This window comes from Garra rufa, chromosome 2, assembly GCF_049309525.1.
Source record: "Garra rufa chromosome 2, GarRuf1.0, whole genome shotgun sequence".
Taxonomy (NCBI): Eukaryota; Metazoa; Chordata; class Actinopteri; order Cypriniformes; family Cyprinidae; genus Garra; species Garra rufa.
The window spans coordinates 36,802,601-36,824,314 of NC_133362.1; the positions used below are offsets into that span (position 1 = coordinate 36,802,601).

The window sequence follows — 21,714 nt, forward strand, 5'->3', positions numbered from 1 at the left end:
TGCCCTTTACAAAAAAAGGTAATACAGCAATGTAGGACGATTTTGAAGTTGAAGAAGAAAACGAGATGGGAGTTTTTTGACATACTCTAACACCTTTGAGGTTAAAAAGTATACAAACTGTCAATTTGTTTAGAAAATTACAGATTGTTTGGCTTGATAAGACCCTTCTTCCTTGGCTGGGATCCTTTAGAGCCATTTGAAGCTGCACTTAAACTGTATTTTGGAAGTTCAAACTTGGGGGCACCATTGAAGAGAGAAATCCCAAATATTTTCCTCAAGAAACATAATTTCTGTACGACTCAAGAAAGACACGAACATCTTGGAAGACAAAGGGGTGAGTAAATTATCTGTACGTTTTTGTTCTGGAAGTAAACTAAACCTTTAACACATTAACTAATCTTAACAAATGACACCTTATTGTAAAGTGTTACCCAAAATATTAATAAAACACTCCAATAGTATATAAAAATGCTAAAATAATACTGGCTTGAATGAGATCCAATACTTAATCGGTGTTCTGCTCTCTGCTCATTCATACAATGTGGTGCTAGTCACCGACTACCACATGAGCCCAGTGCTGAGGTATTTAAGAGGAGGCAGCGTACAGGCGAGATTAGGACGCCCAGCAGTTTAGCGTTACAGCGTGCGGTTGTGATGAGAGCCTTATCTTGCATCACATGGACACATAGTGAGTCATAACATCAAAAGAGAGGAGCCATTAGTAGTACTTGTGTTTGTGATACGGCTTCCCAGAAGTTACTGTATAGTGCCCTCAAGGGAACAACAACACTTCAAGGCAGAGAGCTTTAAAACATTTCCATTCTGATTGATTTTTAATATCGAAACCAATCGTCTGTGAAAGAATAATATGTCGATTTGACTTTTAGAAATAATAAATATTCGATTTAGTTTTAAAATAACATTCAATGAGCCTTCAGAGAAAATCTGAGTGTTGTTTTGAATGCTAATGATCTGAAACTCCTGGATGATTATGAAAACATGGATGGAGTACCGGTAAAGCTGTGGACAGGATCTCTTCAGGGAGCCTGAAGACAGTCCCAGTCGGCTCTGGTTTCTCAGTTTGGTCTTCTTCACTAGTTCCTTCACTCTTCCCCATGTGTAGTTCTCACTCAGCTGCAACACACAAAGTTACACTGTAAAAAGGATTGTCATTTTAACGGTAAAAGATTACAGTAAATAATACTACAGTAAATAATTGGTTAAAGTAATTGATAGTTGTTCATGAGTCCCTTGTTTGTCCTTAACATTTAAACTGCCTGCTGTTCTTCAGAAAAATCCTTAGGTCTCACAAATTATTTGGTTTTTGTCAGCATTTTTGTGTATTTGAAACCTTTTCTAACAATGAGTCAAAAGTTTACATACACCTTGCAGAATCTGCTGAATGTTCATTATTTTACCAAAATAAGAGGGATCATACAAATTGCATGGTATTTTTGACCTGAATAAGATATTTCACAAAAAAAGATGTTTACATATGGTCAACAAGAGAAAATAATAGTTTTTTTTATACATTTATAAAAACAACCCTGTTTAAAAGTTGATTCTTAATACTGTGTTCTTACCTGAATGTTTCACAGCTGTTTCTTTTTTTGTTTTGTTTTGTTTATTGATAGTTGTTGATGAGTCCCTTGTTTGTCCTGAACAGTTAAACTGCCCACTGTTCTTTAGAAAAATCCTTCAGGTCCCACAATTTTTTTTTTTTTTTTTTTTTTTTGGTTTTTCAACATTTTTGTGTATTTGAACTCTTTTCCAACAATGACTGTATGATTTTGAGATCCATCTTTTCACACTGAGGACAATTGAGGGACTCATATGCAACTATTACAGAAGGTTCAAACACTCACTGAAGAAAAAAACAATGAATTAAGAGGCAGGGGTGAAAACTTTAGGAATTTGAAGATCAAGGTAAATTTAACTTATTTTGTCTTCTGGGAAACATGTAAGTATCTTCTGTAGCTTCTGAAGGACAGTGCTAAATATTATAGGCAAAATATTTAGGCAAAATAAGAAAAAATTACACATCTTCATTCTGTTCAAAAGTTTTAACCCCCGGCTCTTTGTGCATTGTGTTTTTCTTCTGGAGCATCAGTGAGCGTTTGAACCTTCTGTAATAATTGCATATGAGTCCCTCAGTTGTCCTCAGTGTGAAAAGATGGATCTCAAAATCATACAGTCATCGTTGTTCAAATACACAAAAATGTTGAAAAACCAATTTGTGGGACCTGAAGGATTTTTCTGAAGAACAGCGGGCAGTTTAACTGTTCAGGCCAAACAAGGGACTCATGAACAACTATCAATAAACAAAACAAACAAACAAACAAAAAAACAGCTCTGAAACATTCAGGTAAGAACACAGTATTAGGAATCAACTTTTTCTTTTTATAAATTCAACTATTATTTTCTCTTGTGGGCCATATGTAAACATCTTTTTTTTTTCTTATTCAGGTCCAAAATACCATGCATTTTGTATGATCCCTCTTATTTTGATAAAATAATTAACATTTTGCAGATTCTGCAAGGTGTATGTATACTTTTGACTTTAAATGTTGCTACCCTATTTTGACAAAATTCTGGGAACCACAGCTGCTGTTTTTATTATAATTGTAAATGATAGTGAGATATACATAAAAAAAAACATTCATAATACTTCTCATAATTACTTTTTATTATTATTATTTCTGCAAAGTTTGGATTTATGGAGTTTGTCCAGTGGAATGTTTTTTCAACTGAATGATTATAATCATAACAAATAATAGAGTGACTAACAGTTTTAACAGTCTCTACTTACATCCATGTCACCTTCATTACATTTTCTTTTGACTCATCTACCACAATCTAGAAAAACGTAATGAGTAAACGGATACATGAGACAGGGAGGCTTGGCCAAACATTTGCTATGATTCTGCTTCCCCTGAGTGTTAAAAGATGAGTGTTTGTTGACTTGAGTCACTGAGTTGACATTTGACTAACTCACCCTCCTGTGAGGAGCAGAGAGGACCTCAGCGCTGTCGCTGAGGTACTTGGCTTCTCCCTCTGTGTAGCTTCTCCGATTCAGACCTCTCCTCCAAACGTGAAGAGCAGGTTGGCAACCCATCTCACCATCTGCCCAGAATAAAAGATGCAATTTTATAATTACAAAAACACAAAATGGGGTGTGTTCATAAACTATTATGACCAATTCTAAATGTGTAATCTATGACTAAACTCTAGACCCTCTAAAGGGTGTGGTGTGTACACACACTCAAAAATACATTTGTTTTCCTGCCCACCAAAAATCCCTGAGATATGTTTCTTTTCTCTATATGGAATTCCAGAAATTCCACCTGAAGTATTCATTTCCCATTTCTCCAGAGACTAATGTTTGGTTGCCCACCCACCTGATGGAACATGAGATGGAAGAAAAGCAACCAAAAAAAAGAAAGAAAAAAAAAACATTTCTACGTGTGCAACGTGGACAGCAAGTGATTGCACAGGGGACACTCAAGGGGCTAATCTATCTATCTATCTATCTATCTATCTATCTATCTATCTATCTATCTATCTATCTATCTATCTATCTATCTATCTATCTATCTATCTATCTATCTATCTATCTATGTACAGTGAAGCCCAAAATTATTCATACCCCTGGCAAATTCTGACTTAAAGTTACTTTTATTAAACCAGCAAATGTTTTGAAGTTCCAGTGGCTACAGTGCAAAGTATTATTAAAAACTACAAGATATTCCGCACTGTGAAAAACCTCAGAGGACATGATCGGAAGCCAAAAGTGACACCTGTGCTGGCCAGGAGGATACTGAGGATGCCACTTCTCCAGATAAGGCACACAAAAGCCCGCTTGGCCTTTGCAAATGCTCATCCGGACAAAAAGAAGACTTCTGGTCTTCTGTTTTATGGTCAGATGAAACAAAAATGTAAATGTTTGGCCACAATGATGTAGCCTTCATTTGGCGTAAAAAAGGAGAAGCCTTCAACCCTAAGAACACCATCCTCACTGTCAAACATGGTGGTGGGAACCTAATGTTTTGGGTTTTTTCTTTTAGGGGAACCTAATCACAGTAAACGGCACCATGAAAAAGGAGCAATACATCAAAATTCTCAACAAAAACATCAGGCAGTCTGCAGAGAAACTTGGCCTTGGGCACCAGTGGACATTTCAGCACGACAACGACCCAAACCACACCGCAAAAGTGGAATGGTTAGCAGACAAAAACATTAACGTTTTGCAGTGGCCCAGTCAGAGTCTGCATGGAGACATGCAAAAAGTTGGTCAGCAATTATAGGAAGCGTTTGATTGCTGTAATAGCCAATAAAGGCTTTTCTATTGATTATTGAGAAGGGTATGAATATTTTTCGACATGCCACTAATTTTCGACATCTATCTATCTATCTATCTATCTATCTTAAATTTGAATGCTTTTTATATAATTCATTCCGTTATCAGATTACTATTAGGCACAGATAAGCCTGCTCCTTACAAACATTAGGTTTTTTCAATAGGGGCTCCAGCCAGTGTAAACACAGATTAATCTTAGCTCTTAGTGTATGACTGCAGGTGTGTTTGCACACTGACCTCTCATGGCCGCCCTGAGGGGGATGCGCGTGACCTCAGGGATCGTGCTGAGGTCAGACAATGTGCTGCTTGACGCCGTCAGGCTGTAGTGGTCACTCCGAAAGTGTCTCCTGAGCTCTTGGAAGGCCAGGCTGGCGGCTCCACAGCTACAGTGTTGCATGAAAAAGTCCTGAAAAAAAAGTTGGCAGTGAGAATCTGTCGTAAATCTGCACACAATGTGCATACATTGTAAAATTGTACATGGATTTGTAAAGCTTTATGTTTTGTATAGTTGAAATGCTCCAAAAAAGCAAAGACTGGTTATTTGGGAAAGAAAAGCACTTAAAATAGTTCACTTTATGAAAACTAAATTCAATTTGTGGATGTTCACGCCCATGGGTCAAGGATGATAGCACATACTTGGCCCGTAGAATAGACATCTGGTTTGGATTTGTGCAAGTGAAAAATGACTGAAGCCCTCAAACGCATGCATTCAGTGACAACAGCTATTTGAATAAAATTTATTTCACACTATTTGGGTAGCCTTGCTACTTGAAAAATTGGGTAAATTTCTAATGCCATGTTATCTGATCTTAACTTATTTTAAATTATATAATTCATCTAACTGTGATAAAAACCCAGAGTATGATCATATCAGTCAAAGTTTATTTAGAAATTAAAGTATCTAACAAGAAAGAAAAAAGAGACAGAGTAAATGTGTATAGAGTGTTTTCATATCGGCAGCACTGAACATAAACAATGCCACTGAACTGAACAAAACTTGCCAATTTTGCTGACTATTGCTGCTAAAAATGGTCAATTATTGTAATGTTTTGGCCTGTACTAATTTGTCAGACCGGGAAAAACATTTGGAGTACTATATAGACTGCCAAAAGTTATAGCAAATTAAGGAGAAGAGTGCAAACAACTGCTTGTACATATCAAAATATTGCACTTATGTCACAATTTGGTTAGTTACCCGGATGCACGGCCATATTGGAGATACTCAGATGTAAACAACAGCATGGATTGCATGGTTAATATACTACTGAATATGTTGCTCTGCTAATTTATGCTATCTAAACCATGGGGAAAATTGTGTAAGCATCTAAATCATATACAGAAGGTCTTAGTAAGCGGGAAAGGGTGCACTATTTTGACAAACTAAAGTTAATATTAATTAAGATATTAGCCTAATATTTCACCTACCTGACTGGAAATGATAAGAACAAACACAAATGTTCTCAAGATTCTTACTCTGGAAATCCTGGTTCAGTTTGGCCAACCACAAACACTTTTTGCTCCTCAATCTGTTTTTGCACTCTTCTCCTTGATTTGTTATAACTTCTGTCAGTCTATAGTACTCCAAATGTTTTCCCCGGGTCTGATCAATTAATACAGGCCAAAACATGACAATAATTGATCATTTTCAGCAGGAATAATCAGCAACATTTTGGAGTTTCATTTCACTGGCATTGTTTGTGTTCAGTACCACCAATATGGCCGATTGATGACGCGACGTGAAAAAACTATTTAATTCTATTGTTGTCTAGGAGAAACAATTTTAAATAATAAAGACATTTCACTTGGGATTTTTCATTCCTATGGGGGAACATTAAACTTTCAACAATCATGCAATCATGAGACAAAATCAAAATGACCCTGAATTGCTTTTCCAGTGGAAAATTACTTTATCTGGGTCACTATTTTAAGCATTTTCCTCATGAATCACACATCACCACTTGGACCACCTAAACAGCTGAAATCTGCTAGTGTCATTTCCACCAATTATTCTTGTTGTTGTTACACATTTTGCCTCCTGGCCAAATGTAGAGTGCAGTAGATATAACTAATATTTTGAAAACTGTAATTTAAAAACACAAGATCTATTTCTCAAGAGTTTTCAATCTCTGAAAATAACCTGGCAGGGTTTCTTGTCAGTCAGAGTGATAAGACGCTTCCCAAATCTCTGTTTATCCAAGATTATCCTTTTAGTTCCATTACATTAGTATTTGCATGGTAAACACTGTCTGACAAATGAGGTGATGATGCCAGGGCAGATGCTGTTTGTTGAGGATTTGGTGTTGTTGTTGCAACTTTTAGAGCAAAGACACAGCTTTGCTGCCTTTGAACTGAACCCCAATTCCTTGGAAAGTATCTCTGCAATATAAAAATTCCTGATGTATTCGATAAGAAAGAACATGGACTGAAGATGAAGAATTTGCCTTAGATGTCCCATAAACCAAAACACCAGATGCTTCAACCTGCTGTACTCTGATGGAGCGTATCTGGTTCATCGGATCGGTCATGGCTGATAACTGAGGAGATCCAGGTGTGGAACTAACAAGAGAGACAGAGGACACTACAATGCTGGTAATTGCATATTGTTGAGTTCTGAATGCTTTTTAAGAGTACAGATGAAAGCATGCTGTGAGGGTTTGGGGGGCGGGTGGGTAAAACAGCCAAGGAGGAGACTGGCGAGACAGCTTGGTCCATTATAGTGGAGACTGGGGCACGTTTCAGGAGTTCCCCTGCCTTTTGATGTGTGTAACAGCATGTTGCTGCCTGTTGCTTTTTCTCCAAAGACACACACAGCCCAGAGAATCTAAGACCCAGGGAGTTCAAGAAGGGTGGTCCTGTGTGTCTATTTGGAATTAGATGGAATGAAACATTTAAAATTCTAGATCCACTGATCTTTTTTTGGCTCCTTAACGATTCCATTAACAATTCTTTTAGTATTTTTGCAAAGTATTTCAATGAGTGAACAAGTCTTGAGCAAGAGAAAGAAATTCATGAGTTTCAAGAGATTTTATCAACCTAGTCTCATGAGAAAACAAAGCTATTTCAAAAGTGTGCAATTTTGTACAAGAACGCATGATTTGTTTGAAAATTGTATGAGACCCCCCGAGAGGTAGAGATCAATACAAAAATGTACAAATTCCTATGAATCCGCAACAAATCAAAAATCTTTTAAGTCTTTTTGACCCCTTGAAGACTCAATTGTCATGCTGTACAGTTGAAGTCAAAAGTTTACACCCCCCTTGCAGAATCTGCAAAATGTTAATTATTTTAGCAAAATAAGAGGGATCGTGCAAACTGCATGTTATTGTTTATTTAGTATTGACCTGAATACGATATTTCACATAAAAGATATTTACATATAGTCCACAAGAGAAAATAATAGCTGAATTTATAAAAATTACCCGTTCAAAAGTTTACATCCCCTAGATTTTTAATACTTTGTTATTACCTGAATGATCCACAGCTGTGTTTTTTTGTTTACTGATAGTTGTTTATGAGTCTCTTGTTTGTCCTGAACAGTTAAACTGCCCGCTGTTCTTCATAAAAAATCCTTCAGGTCTCACAAACTCTTTGGTTTTCCAGCATTTTTGTGTATTTGAACCCTTTCCAACAGTGACTGTATGATTTTGATATCCATCTTTTTTCACACTGAGGACAACTGAGGGACTCATATGCAAGTATTACAGAAGGTTTAAACACTCACTGATGCTCCAGAAAGAAGAAACGATGCATTAAGAGTGGGGGGTGAACACTTTTGAACAGAATAAAGATGTGTACATTTTTCTTATTTTGCTCAAATATCATATTTTTTCATTTAGTAGAGGCTACAGGCGGGAGTGACATGTTTCCCAGAAGACAAAATAAGTTACATTTACCCCGATCTTCAAATTCCAAAAGTTTTCACCCCCAGCTCTTAATGCATGATTATTCCTTCAGGAGCATCAGTGAGTGTTTGAACCTTCTGTAATGTGAGTCCCTCAGTTGTCCTCAGTGTGAAAAAATGGATCTCAAAACCATACAGTCATTGTTGGAAAGGGTTCAAATACACAAAAATTCTGAAAAACCAAAGAACCTAAACCTAAGGCAAACATTTAGGCATGTTTGGTTTCTGTAAAAAAACTTTTTAAAATGTCCTCCTTTATTTTGCCTCTCTTTCTCTTTTGCTTTCTTTGATGACTTTGAAGTCCAGGCCCCCACTGAGCTCACTCACTGTGACCGTGTAAGTCTTTTCCGGCCCCAGGGCCCGAACTGACAGAGCCAGTTTAGAGATAACACTGAAAAACCATGAACAAAACTGCTCTCATTCAACAGCACTGTGTCTAGAGGTCAGGAAGATGTCCACACAATATAATGTCACAGCCTTTAGTCAGCAAAAGACTAGAGTGGTGGGAAAACTGGGGTAGGCGATGGATAAAGGCAAGGCTACATTACATAAAATATCTACATTTCCAAAAAATACATTAAAAATAAAGGTTCCAAAAAGGAGCTTTTGCAGCAATACCATAAAGAACCATTTTGGGTTCCCAAAGAACCTTTCAGTGAGCAGGTCATTTAGTTCACTTCCAGACACAAATGCTAACTTGTACGCATGCATCCTTTAAAAGAACCTTTTTTAAATACTGATTTTATATGATAATACTTAACCTTAGCTAAATAAATAAATGTTACAAACAAATCTGGCTGAATTTTCAGTGAATTTCATTCATCTGGGGTTTGCACACACTGCATCCGCTTTTAACTGTTCTAGTCTTAACATTTTGGCATTATGTTACTAATTTTAAAGAGGTACTAATCCACAGGGAAAAACAAAGACCGACATGTTAGAAAAACACCCATGACTTTACAAAACATTGTAAAACCTGTTGATATTTTTCCTGTGGTTTTGGGCTGATAACATTCAAGCCAGATGCACCATCTTGTTCTGAGATGGAAAAACAAACATGTAGCTTTCAGATTTTTATGGGTTACACATTGTTAACTCAATTAAATCTGAACAACTTTATGATTTACCAGAAATCCGTCTCACTTTGGCCTTTTGCAGCAAATACCTGCTAAATAACATAATCTGGTCTGTTTACAATTCTGAAGCAGTTTTAGTTTAAACAAAACATACAGTATTTCATGCCTGAGTGAGCTCCTCTCAATGACCCACCAAACAAAGTCACAGGAAAAGACTTTCGTCCCGAATAATGTCAACATAGGACAAATAAAAACAAATGAAATCCATGTGAGGGGACATCGCATCCTTTGAAACGAATACCCCATATGCGTACAGGTCGAAAAAGGCCTGAACCCGACAGCTCTATTTGTTAAATACGCTTTTATCCATCTTGACCAAAAACCCCTAAACCTCGCTCAAACCAGCTGGATTTACACTGACACAGTATAAACCAATAATACTTTGCCCTAAGCATCAATATGGGGTTTAACCCACAACAAAATCATAATTCTAAGATGTCATCTTTCAGACCCAGACCTACAGCAGTGCCTTTAATCAGTTTCAGATTGAGAATTGTAGTGCATTTTTGCAATTTTGTTCTGGACCAAGTATATCAGGTAAGCTGGGGTGTCTATACTTGCTCCTGGAGGGCCAATGTTCTGCAGAGTTTATCTCCAACCTGCCCAAACACACTTGACTGAACATTTCTAGCACTCCTAAAGACCTTGATTAGCTAGTTCAGGTGTGTTTAAACAGGATTAGACCTAAACTCTGCAGGATATTACCCCTCAGGAGCAGGCCCGGAAACCTTTGAGGTAAGCTCATAAAGACTAATGCTGGAAGGTGATTGATACCTCTTTAGTCTTGATCACTCTGCCATCCTTCTGCAGGCCGCAGATCTGTTTCTGTAGTCGTAGGTTGTGTTCCTGTAGCTGTCCGATCTTCTCTATGAGCTGGCAGATGTGCTCTAGGTACCCTAGTCCAGAGCCTAGTGGGTTAGACTGACGGGCTTGGTTCACCTAGTTGTCAAGACAAAACAGAAACAAAATCATTTAAGTTTCATAATGCAACCGAAAATGGGGCTGTAAACATGGACACCAGGACTGCACCCTTGGGGAAAGACCCCCCAGGGGTTAAGCAATGTTTGTGGAACAAGCCAACAAGAACAGTGAGAACTGCATCCTATTGTTTGAAAGCCAACGGCTCATTTGACGTGCTAATGAGCACAGAGCAAAGCCAAGGCTCCTGCAGTAAGAGATAAAGACCATTCCAGAAAGCATGACCGCATGTGTTCAGGTGGACCTGAGGTTTTCAAACAGATGAAGGAAGCACTGTGATCTCCACCCATTACTCAGTGGAATTCAATGGGATTTACAGCTCTGGAAACACATTTAGACAAACAAGATGGTCTAAATACAGCTTGCCAAGTACTCTGCTGCCTTTCATTAAACAATCTGACACATTCCAGGAAACCAGATATCATTGTGCGACATTCATTTCAACCAAAACTGACACCGTTATGTAACGAAATTGGTTTATGGAAACAAATCCAAAAATTCCAATAGAGGGTTTGCACTTAAGCCATGATTTGGTGAGTTAACTAGATGCGCAGCCATATTGGAGATACTTGGATGCAAACAACAGCATGGATTGCATGGTTAATTTACTACTGAATACTTTGTTCTGCTAATTTATGCTGTCTAAACCATGGAAAAAACACGTGGAAGCTACTAAATCATATAGAGAAGGACTTAGTAAACAGGAAAGGGCGTGATATTTTGACAAACTAAAGTTAATAGGTGGTAATATCTTACCTACCTGACCAGAAATAAAAAGAACAAACACGAATGTTGAGATTCTTGCCCTGGAAATCCTGGTTTAGTTCAGCCAACCACAAACACTTTTTGTTCCTCAGACAGGTTTTTGCACTCTTCTTCTTGATTTGTTATGACTTTTGGCAGTTTATAGTACTCCAAATATTTTTCCTGGTCCGACCGATTAGTACAGCGCAAAACATGACAATAACTGAACATTTTCAGCAGCAAAATTTGGGAGTTCTGTTCAGTTCAGTGGCATTGTTTATGTTCAGTGCCGCCAATATGGCCAATTGATGAAAACACTCTATGAGAAGTCAACAGACTTCAGAATGTTGAGTTGAAATCGATTTTGAATGTGTGCTCGCTTTTTACTTTCACTTTCGTGATTCACGATCACACATACTCTGTATATACTATGGAGCGGCAGTACTTACCACACATTTTACAAGATTAGATGTTTGTCAGCCCTGGTGAAAAACCCAGCATATGCTGGTTAGGTAGTTTTGATGCTGGGATGCTGCTTCAAGCTGGTCCTTAGCTGGTTTATGTGCAAAACAAAATGCGTTTGTGGTTGGCCAAACTGAACCAGGGTCTCCAGGGCAAGAATCTTGACAACATTCATGTTTGTTCTTATCATTTCCAGTCAGGTAGGTGAAATATTAGGCTAATATCTTAATTAATACTGCTCATTCTTATCTTTACCACCTATTAACTTTAGTTTGTCAAAATACTGCGTCTTTTCTATGGTTTAGACAGCATAAATTAGCAGAACAACGTATTCAGTAGTATGTTAACTGTGTAATCCATGCTGTTGTTTACATCTGAATATCTCCAATATGGCTGTGCATCCCGGTAACTGACCACACTGTGATGTAAGTGCAAGTCCTCTATATTGATTCAAGCTTCAGGCACACCCCTAATGTCATCATCCATCGCAATGTTTTAGCCTACTGTAGACATCGTCTAACCCTAATTCCAATGTAGACTTGTATGTTTATACCCCATTGAAACTTAATTAAAGTTGAAACTTAATTAATAAATTGAAGGTAAGTGGTTTTAAGGTGTGAATAATCGTTAGGAAAAGTGTTAGGTCCTATTGTTTATTTGTTGAATCATCCTTCCATCTCTGGTTGTAAAGCTGCAGATGCGCACGTTTAAAAAAAAAAAAAAATCAAAGGAAATTTTGAACAAATATTTATACAATCATCAACATTCCAAAAAGTGTCCCAACAAAAGCAGGATGTGAGTTCAGGTCTCTGGCTTTTTCCCTCCGAAAGCTTTTCCGCGCCACTTGCGTCCAATCCAGTCCCAAAGCCCAGCATTAATGGAAACACAGAAGCTAAACAATAGAGGACATGACGGAGAGATGAAATAGTAGGAGCTGACATCACTCGCTTCCTCAGAAAGAGTGTGAGATCTTTGGCAGGTCACGCTTCTGCTCACTTGAACGTGAACTTTTCTCATGCTTCTCTAGTAACCTTGCGCTTCCGTCAAACTTCCATTATTGCTTTAAATGGCTCATATAAGATGTTTTTTTTTTTTTTTTTTTTTTTCCTGATGTCCAATTTATAAAACTTTCACCAAATTGACATGAGGACCTTTTTAAAAGTTAACTCTAGTCTAGCCTCTAGTGTCAAACACTGGGATTCTTTACACTATCAGTCAAAAGTTTTTGAACAGTAAGATTTTTAATGTTTTTATAAAGAAATCTCTTCTGCTCACCAAGCCTGCATTTATTTAATCCAAAGTACAGCAAAAACAGTAACATTTTGAAATGTTTGTACTATTTAAAAAACCTGTTTTCTATTTGAATATGTTTTAAAATATAATATTTCAAAGCTGAATTTTTAGCATTGTTACTCCAGTCATCATTTTAATATTCTGATTTGTTGTTAAAAAAAACATTTATTATATTGAAGCTTAGTGTAATTTTTTCAGGTTTCTTTGATGAATAGAAAGTTTTAAAGAACAGCATTTATCTGAAATAGAAATCTTTTGTAACAGTATAAATGCCTTTATCATCACTTTTGATCAATTTAAAGCATCCTTGCTAAATATAAGTATCAATTACTATCATTTCTTTCCTAACAAAAAAATTAAAAATAAATAAATGCTGACTCCAAGCTTTTAAATGGTATTGTGTATAATGTTACAAAAGCTTTTTATTTCAGATAAATGCTGATGTTTGGATCTTTCTAATCATTAAAGAATTCTAAAAATTTACTCAACTGTTTTAAATATTGATAAAAATAATAATAAAAATGTTTCTTGAACAGCAAATCAGCATATTAGAATGATGCTAAAAATGTAGATTTGATCACAGAAATAAATTATATTTTAAAATATATTCAAATAGAAAACAGTTATTTTAAATAGTACAACTATTTCACAATTTTTACTGTTTTTGCTGGGTTTTTTTATCAAATAAATGCAGGCTTGGTGAGAAGAAGAGACCTCTTTAAAAGAAAACATTAAAAATCTTACTGTTCAAATACTTTCGACTGGTTGTAAAAGAAAATTATAAGACAAAAAAATTGTAGAAAAATAAAAAAGGTACTGGATTTGACCACAAATGGCATATATATTCTCTGATTCTGTCAATACACGTGTTTAAAACTATTATTCAAGCTAGATGCTTGTCTGGCAAAAACGCTTTGAGGCTCCTTCAGGCTTGGACTTGCTTAGATCTTCCTCTCATTTGTAGTATTGGAAGCCAGACAGGTGGCACATAACCAGGTGTTCTCTCATAAAACAACAACCAGCAGTGATGTGGGCTAACTAGATGAAAAGTAGCTTTGCCAGGCCATTATGAATACAGAAACATGACAGATCCTATCTACTTCCTCTGCCCAGGATCCCCAGTGACCCAGAAGAAGGGAAGACGCAAAGGTTAGGGAAAGCCCCACTTCCTTCCTCCCCCTCCTTCTCCCCTCAATGCAAAAGAATCTGCGTTTCTCACGTGCGTTTTTGCACAGACTCAGAAACAAAGGCGAGAATGTTGTCCTATACAGGAAAAAGAAAACATGGAGATAATTTTCTATGAAGCTGTTAACACTTAAGCGTGACATCGTGGTTATTGATGGCGTATTGATGGTGTGGATGGATTGTAGCCCTCTGTGCTGTGAGGATGTGGTTTTTTAACCCCGCATTGAAGATCAAAACAAACTGAGGAAAACAATTGTGCATATGCCTCTGGGTTGAATTTCAAGAACAATATTTTTCGAATTACATAAGCTCTGCATTGCCACATATGAGGGAAGATATTATAAACCCATCAGGCGTGTCTGAGAAAATAATCCTTTATTATTTGAAATATTTCACTGGGTCTGTTATAAAGCAATACTAAGCGTGACTCCAGTGGAGAGGAATGAGGAACCATATGTGGGCTGTGTTTAAAGATCCAAAAAATAATATATAATAAAAAAAAAAATATATATATATATATATATATATATATATATATATATATATATATATATATATATATATATATATATACAGTCAAGCCTGAAATTATTCATACCCCTGGCAAATTCTGACTTAAAGTTACTTTTATTCAACCAGCAAGTGTTTTTTGACCAGAAATGACACAGGCTTCTCCCAAAAGGTAATAAGACGATGTACAAGAGTCATCATTGTGAAAAAAAAATTCTCAGCTTTTATTTACATTTGAACTAAAAGTGGCATGTCCAAAATTATTTGTACCCTTTCAAACTGTCACAGAAAATCCAAAGTTCTATACCATTCCAAATAGTCCAAGCTGTTCTAAAGCATCCTAATTACCCTGATTCATTGGGAACAGCTGTTTTAATCAACTCAACAGGTGAAAAACAGAAGCTCTCTGCTGTTGGTTTGTGGACAGTCATGGCTAAGACAAAGGAGCTCACTGAGGCTGCTGACAAGTCAGGAAAAGGCTATAAGACCATATCTAATCTAGATGTAACAAAAACTGAATTGTTTGGCCACAATGATGTAGCCTTCATTTGGCGTAAAAAAGGAGAAGCCTTCAACCCTAAGAACACCATCCCCACTGTCAAACATGGTGGTGGAAACCTAATGTTTTCAGCCGGTGGACCAGGGAACCTAATCACAGTAAACTGCACCATGAAAAAGGAGCAATACTGTACATCAAAATTTTCAACAACAACATCAGGCAGTCTGCAGAGAAACTTGTCCTTGGGCACTAGTGGACATTTCAGCACCACAACGACCCAAAACACACAGCAAAAGTGGTGAAGAAATGGTTACAAAAACATTAACATTTTGCAGTGACCCAGCCAGAGTCCTGACTTAAATCCAATTGAGAATCTGTGGAGGGAGCTAAAGATCAGGGTGATGGCAAGGAGACCCTCCAACCTGAAAGAGTTGGAGCTCATCGCTAAAGATGAATGGGCAAAAATACCAGTGGAGACATGCAAAAAGCTGGTCAGCAATTATAGGAAGCGTTTGATTGCTGTAATAGCCAATAAAGGCTCTTCTATTGATTACCCTGGTGGAAAAAAACAGCTAAAACCAGCCTAGGCTGGGAGACCAGCTAAAACCAGCTACTTCCAGCTTAAACCAGCCAATACCAGCCAACCAGCCTAGGCTGGTTGTAGCTGTTTTTTTCAGCAGGGTATTGAGAAGGGTATGAATAATTTTGGACATGCAACTTTTTGTTCAAATGTAAATAAAAGATGAGTAATAATTTTTTCCACAGTGATGCCTCTAGTACAGTGATTCTCAACCTTTTTTGGGCCAGCGCCCCCCTACCCATTATTCAGGTCCCTCACCACCCCCCATCAAATAAATCATAGTCTAATTGTCCTCACTGAATATTAAAGTTGATTATTATTAGTATTTTGTGTTTATACTGTTATTATATTTATAGTAATTCAAATGTATGGGGTCATTACAATTTTTACGAAATCAATTCAAGGATGCATTGAATTGATCAATAAAAGACAGTGATGTACTTTTTTTACAGTAAATTACATATATAAAAAAAAAAAAAACAGTAATAACATTCATTTACAGAGTTTTTAAGCAAATTGTTGATTTTCATTGCTACAGCTTCAGTGTTGTTGTGATGCTGCTGATATACTTTATTGCCCCAAATTTAAAAAGGCTAAATAAAAATTCCTGTTTAGAACATCCAAAAGTACATTTTTACATAAGTGATTTTAGTTTGTTCTTCCATTTCTGGAACTCTTGAACACCCTTTTTTACTGTTGTGATATGTTAGGATATTTCTAATTAGCTTTCAGTAAAAAAATAAAATAATAATAATAATAATAATAATAATAATAATAATAAATATCCCTTGGAAAATACCCTCCTTTTTGAGAATTTATTGAATTCCCTTTTTTCTGAGATAGTAGACATGGTTAATTTTGTGGGTAATACCACATTTACACATGCAAATGGAAGAAATGTAAACTCTACTTTACTTTATTTCACAATTTTTAGAATATTTCAAAGTTTGCTTACAAATACCTTAAAGAAAACACCAAAAATTGGGATGTTTTGTAAAATGATAAAATCTATGATTTGTTAATTCTATTTAACTTTTATTTAATTGACAACATTACAAAGAAAAGATTTCCAAAGTTTTCACTGACCAACTTACATCTATTTTATAAAATATAAACATTTTTTTAAGTAACAAAAGTGCAACACACTCCAAAACAATTGGGACAGAAAAAAAAGTGAAAAGGTTATAGAATAAGCTAAACTGTTTTGAAACAGTTGACAGGAGGCAGGTGAATTGGTAATAGGAGAGGGGATCATCTTTGGGTATAAAGGAGCTTCTCAGTCTTTGCAAGCAAAGCTAGATCGTGGCTCAAAATTTGTTTATATTAACAAAAATAAGTTGGCCAGTGTAAACATTGGAATTTGTTTCTTTGTTCTCTTTAACATTTATTTAAATGACTGAAGTACAAATGACCTATTCTTGATTTTATGGCATTCAGCATGATTTCTGAAAGATCATGTGACACTGAAAGCTAGAGTAATGAAGCTTAGCATAAGAGGAAAACACATTTTAAAATATATTCAATTTTAAAAGCTTTTTAAACAAACAAATGCAACCTTTTTTATTCATCCATTAAAAAATCGTATTTGCCTTTTTTAATAGTAATGTATATTTTATTTATAATACATAGGTTACATGCTTTTAAAATAAGCTTATCTAAACCCATAACACAGCTCACATTAACCCAATACATAATTTTATTTCAAATATGAGTCACACTGAGTCCGAATCTTTCGTCCGAATTTTTCGCACGTTCAAAAATAAAAACCTCACGTAATGTTAATCATACTTGCACACTGCCTCCTTAATTTTCGTCCATCATAAAAAAAAAATCGGATCGGGTTTGATATTTTGCGTTTTTTGCATCTGTAGCAAGCATTTTGAGAGGTGTTTTGACAGTTCAGAGCCACCATACAAGCGAACGCCAAAATCCAGAATTGCGTCTGTCAAGTTCATTCACTTTGTCCCGCAGCACAAAGCACTGTAAAGGTCATTGTACGCTGAGTTCGCAAAAATTAGTGGTGGTCTTTAATATGTGGCTCCAGTAATGCTAGCAAAGCATTAAAGATTACTGAAATCCTGAAATATACTTTGAATCTTCAGGGATAATCCCGCAGTTTATTAATAAGGAGGTACACCTTAAAAGTATTCCCTCATTCCTCTATCTGTTTCTCTTTTTAAGAAGAGAGCGGACAACAACATCGTTCTATTTCGTGTTGTTTTGCGTTTTTTTCCCCACAACGGATGAATTAATACCCATCGGACTTTCTGTGCGTGACGAATTGGGTGTAAAAAGTACTCAAAAATTTTACTCAAGTGAAAGTACAGATACTCAGTGAAAATTTTACTCAATTAAAAGTACAAGTATCTGGCTAAAAACATACTTGAGTACAAGTAAAAAAGTACAACTTTTAAATTATACTCAAGTATTGAAAAAGTAAAAGTACTTTTTTTTCCTGACAGACATACAGAAGTATAAACACGTATGTATTTAGTGCAAAAACAACAATTAAAATGAAGCAAAAATACAAGAAAAGGAACTAAAATGAAACTCCATCCTTTCCACCCTCATGCCATCCCACATGACTTTAATTTATCAGATGAACACAAACTAAGTGTTTTAGAAAGATCATCTCTTAACATAAGTGTATGGGACATCCAAAAATGCCACTTCAAAAACTCTACACAAAGTGAAAATGACAGTAATTTATGCAACCACTGTTAATGAATCAGGGTCTTCTTAAGTGAAACAAATAAGAATACAAATACTAATATTTTAATCTTGACCGTCGTGTTCACTTTGGGTGGTTTCTGAAGTGGTACTGTCCCCTTGCATTGACTTAAAATCTTTGCTTGTGTTCATCTAAAGAAAGAAAGTCATAAACATATGGGATGACAGAGGTTCAGTAAATAGTGAGAGTAATTTTATTTTTAGGTAAACTATCCCTTTGAAGAGCAAGATGTGAGGCTAGAAAAATATTTCAGACAGAATACAAGAATGTGTTTTTCTCAGCAAATACTGATAAATAATTATTTGCAACTAATTAAATTAATTAATGAGCAAATAATGTAATTATTAAGATTAAAAAATATATTAATTACTCAATGTGTCATATAAGGACATATTGTAAATGCAACCTATCCACTATCTGGTAAGAAAATTACTAAACATGAATTACATTTAATTTAACATACAATGTTTATTTAAATACTTTTTTTTTTTTTTTTTTTTTTTGGAGATTTGTAACATTTATTAAAAACAATCCCACAAAAATATTAATTGTATTTAAATTCTTATCACTGATTTCATTTGCACTCAATGTTGTGCATTCAGCTAATATGTTACACAGCTAATGGCTCTATAAAAATAATGAACGAATAATGAATAAACGTTTTTTGGGGGAAATGCAATTTTGTTACGTCAGTATGCTTCCTCAGATTTGATGGTGAGGTTTTAAAGCCAGCCATTTACCTGATAAAAGTCATAACTAAAGTAGCAATGTGTGTGCTTGATGCATGAAAACACTGATCATTGATTATCATGTCAGGCATGCATGTTTGAGCTTCCGTTTAACATATTTAATGTGCATAAGATACAATAAAAATGTAATGTACTTTTCAACATGAAATAAAATTGTAAGGAGTAAAAAGTACTGTTTTTTCTTCAGAAATGTATTCAAGTAAAAGTACAAGTAGTCAGTTTGATTTGTACTTGAGTAAAGTACAAATCCCCAAAAATAATACTTAAGTACAGTAATCAAGTAAAATTACTCAAGTATTTTACACCTCTGCGAATTTTTAGGATTATGAATACGAAAAAACGCACACGAAAATTTCGGACTCAGTGTGCAATGCCTTTAACACTACTACACTGGCCGCGTACGGCGCAACAAGTTGCGTTAAAGCACAGCGCTACAGTAAACGCATTCTGCGCGCTTATGCTGCAGACAAGATGACAAATAGATATAGAAAGTGCGCTTTGATGCATCCAGTGTAGAAATGGCATTAGGATGTGGCAGACCGTTTTCTTCTGCAAGTTTCAGCTCAAACTCGTCTTAACCAAACGCCCCCCAAAAACACCTCAGCGCCCCCCTTTCAAAATTATTGCTTTCAGCGCCCCCCGATGCTCTCCCAACGCCCCCTGGGGGGCGGTACCGCCCCCGTTGAGAAACACTGCTCTAGTACATCGTCTTATTATCTTTTGAGAAATGTCTGTGTCATTTCAAATAAAAAAAAAAAAAAAACTTGCTGGTTGAATAAAAGTAACTTTAAGTTAGAATTTGCCAGGGGTATGAATAATAGTTAAGATATTTTAAAACGTTACTATTTTTGCTGTATTTTGGATCAAATAATGCAGGCTTGGTAAGCAGAAGAGACTAAAAAACATTAAAAATCTTACCGTTCAAAAACTTTTGACTGGTAGTGTATCCCCCATTATCACCCCACACTGTGACCTCAGGTGATACACAGAGCTTGTGTTCTTCTTGAAGTTATCACTATATTTTAATTTATTGTACTAGCAGTTATGAGCCTAAAACAAAGCTGAGAACTAGTATTGTTGGCTGCTATGATGTTTCACAAAACAAGCTTTGTGTATTTACCCAAAGACATCCTGCTAGACCAAGACGATGTGTTGATATTCGATGTTTTTCTGTGTATCTCAAAACCATTGAAAATTGTTCAAGTGTCGCGACCCGTTACGTCACTTTTCGGGGTGTCAGCCAAATGTTTGAGGCTGGATGTGGCGCACACAGCGGCGGTCTCCATGCCTCATTTATCACTAGATTAAAGCCTCACACTCACACTCACACTCTGGAAATGTTCGCTTTATGATTGTTTATATGTTAAAGCTGAGGAATTTAACTCCTCATCTGTAGCCGTCCTGGGGGTGGCTGAGGGGGGCTATAAGGGCAACAGCAATTATGCCGTCGCTATTCCTCCCTGACACCATATTTTGCTCTGCTACGCATCCGTCAACTCGAACTCAGAAATGCTTTTAATGCCCCTTAGACACATGTACAGAGAGACTCTAGCTGGCAACCAGCCAAACACATGCATTTGATTAATACTCAGAGACTAAATCTTCTCTTGTTTTTTTATAATTCCCAAATCCATCTTTAAATATTGAGAATGAGTCTGCCCATTCACTGGTCTATGTCTAACTGCTCAGGCCCACACATAATTTGAGCTCACAGGATTTTGCTGAAGTGGAAGTTGTACATCATCCGCCCCTTGTGTATTCATTTCTGAAATATTTTGGCTAATTTGATTATGCTTTCATCTATCAATAATAAATTAAAAGGAGTTCTGAGAAATGGCTGTACAAAGGGGTTATGAACCGCAACCGTGACATGTTTCGGCATCTGCTCGAAATGTGTGCTGTGCAAAGTGTGTAAAATTTGGATTGTATGGAGACGTTAGCCCACATCCTTGTGTTCAGTCAGTTTACTTATTATTAATTTTTATATTATTACAAAGATTTTTAAGTTTTTTTTTTAAATAAGTCTCATCTGCTCACCAAGCCTGCATTTATTTGATCCAAAGTACAGCAAAAACAGTAAAATTGAAATAGTTTTACTATTTAAAATAACTGCTTTCTGTTTTAATATATTTTATAATGTAATTTATTCCTGTGATTAGCATCATTACTCCAGACACATGATCCTTCAGAAATCAATCTAATATTATGATTTACTGCTCAAAAACATTTATCATTATCATACAGCTGAGTATAATTTTTTAAGGTTTCTTTGATGAATAAAATAACAAAATAAATCTTTTGTGACAATATAAATACCTTTATCATCACTTTAGATCAATTTAAAGCCCCCTTACTAAATAAAAGTATTAATTTCTATCATTTCTTCATGCATTTTCAAATAACATGCAATTTAGTGTCTGAAAACACTTAATTCTGTTCAGCATTAAGTATATTCTTGTATGCTTAATTATATAAGATATATATTCTAAAATAAATAAGTATATTATATCTGTAATAAGTGTTCACAAGGGCAGTGTGAATATGAATCTGTTTCTATTTTGTTTGAAACGCATTCACAAAAAATATTGG

At 35.8% G+C, this 21,714-nt stretch overlaps 1 protein-coding gene across 1 annotated transcript in view; it reads right to left on the bottom strand.

The window, feature by feature from the left end:
- The window catches only part of LOC141326425 (uncharacterized), a 51,680-nt gene that overhangs the window by 6,217 nt on the left and 23,749 nt on the right, over positions 1–21,714 (bottom strand). Inside the window, exons 3-6 of the mRNA XM_073835173.1 lie at positions 10,169–10,333; positions 4,595–4,763; positions 2,996–3,123; positions 1,013–1,134 (exon numbers count right to left, since the gene is read on the bottom strand). Coding sequence (XP_073691274.1) covers positions 1,013–1,134; positions 2,996–3,123; positions 4,595–4,763; positions 10,169–10,333 — 584 coding nt within the window. The remainder of the gene's footprint in view (positions 1–1,012; positions 1,135–2,995; positions 3,124–4,594; positions 4,764–10,168; positions 10,334–21,714) is intronic.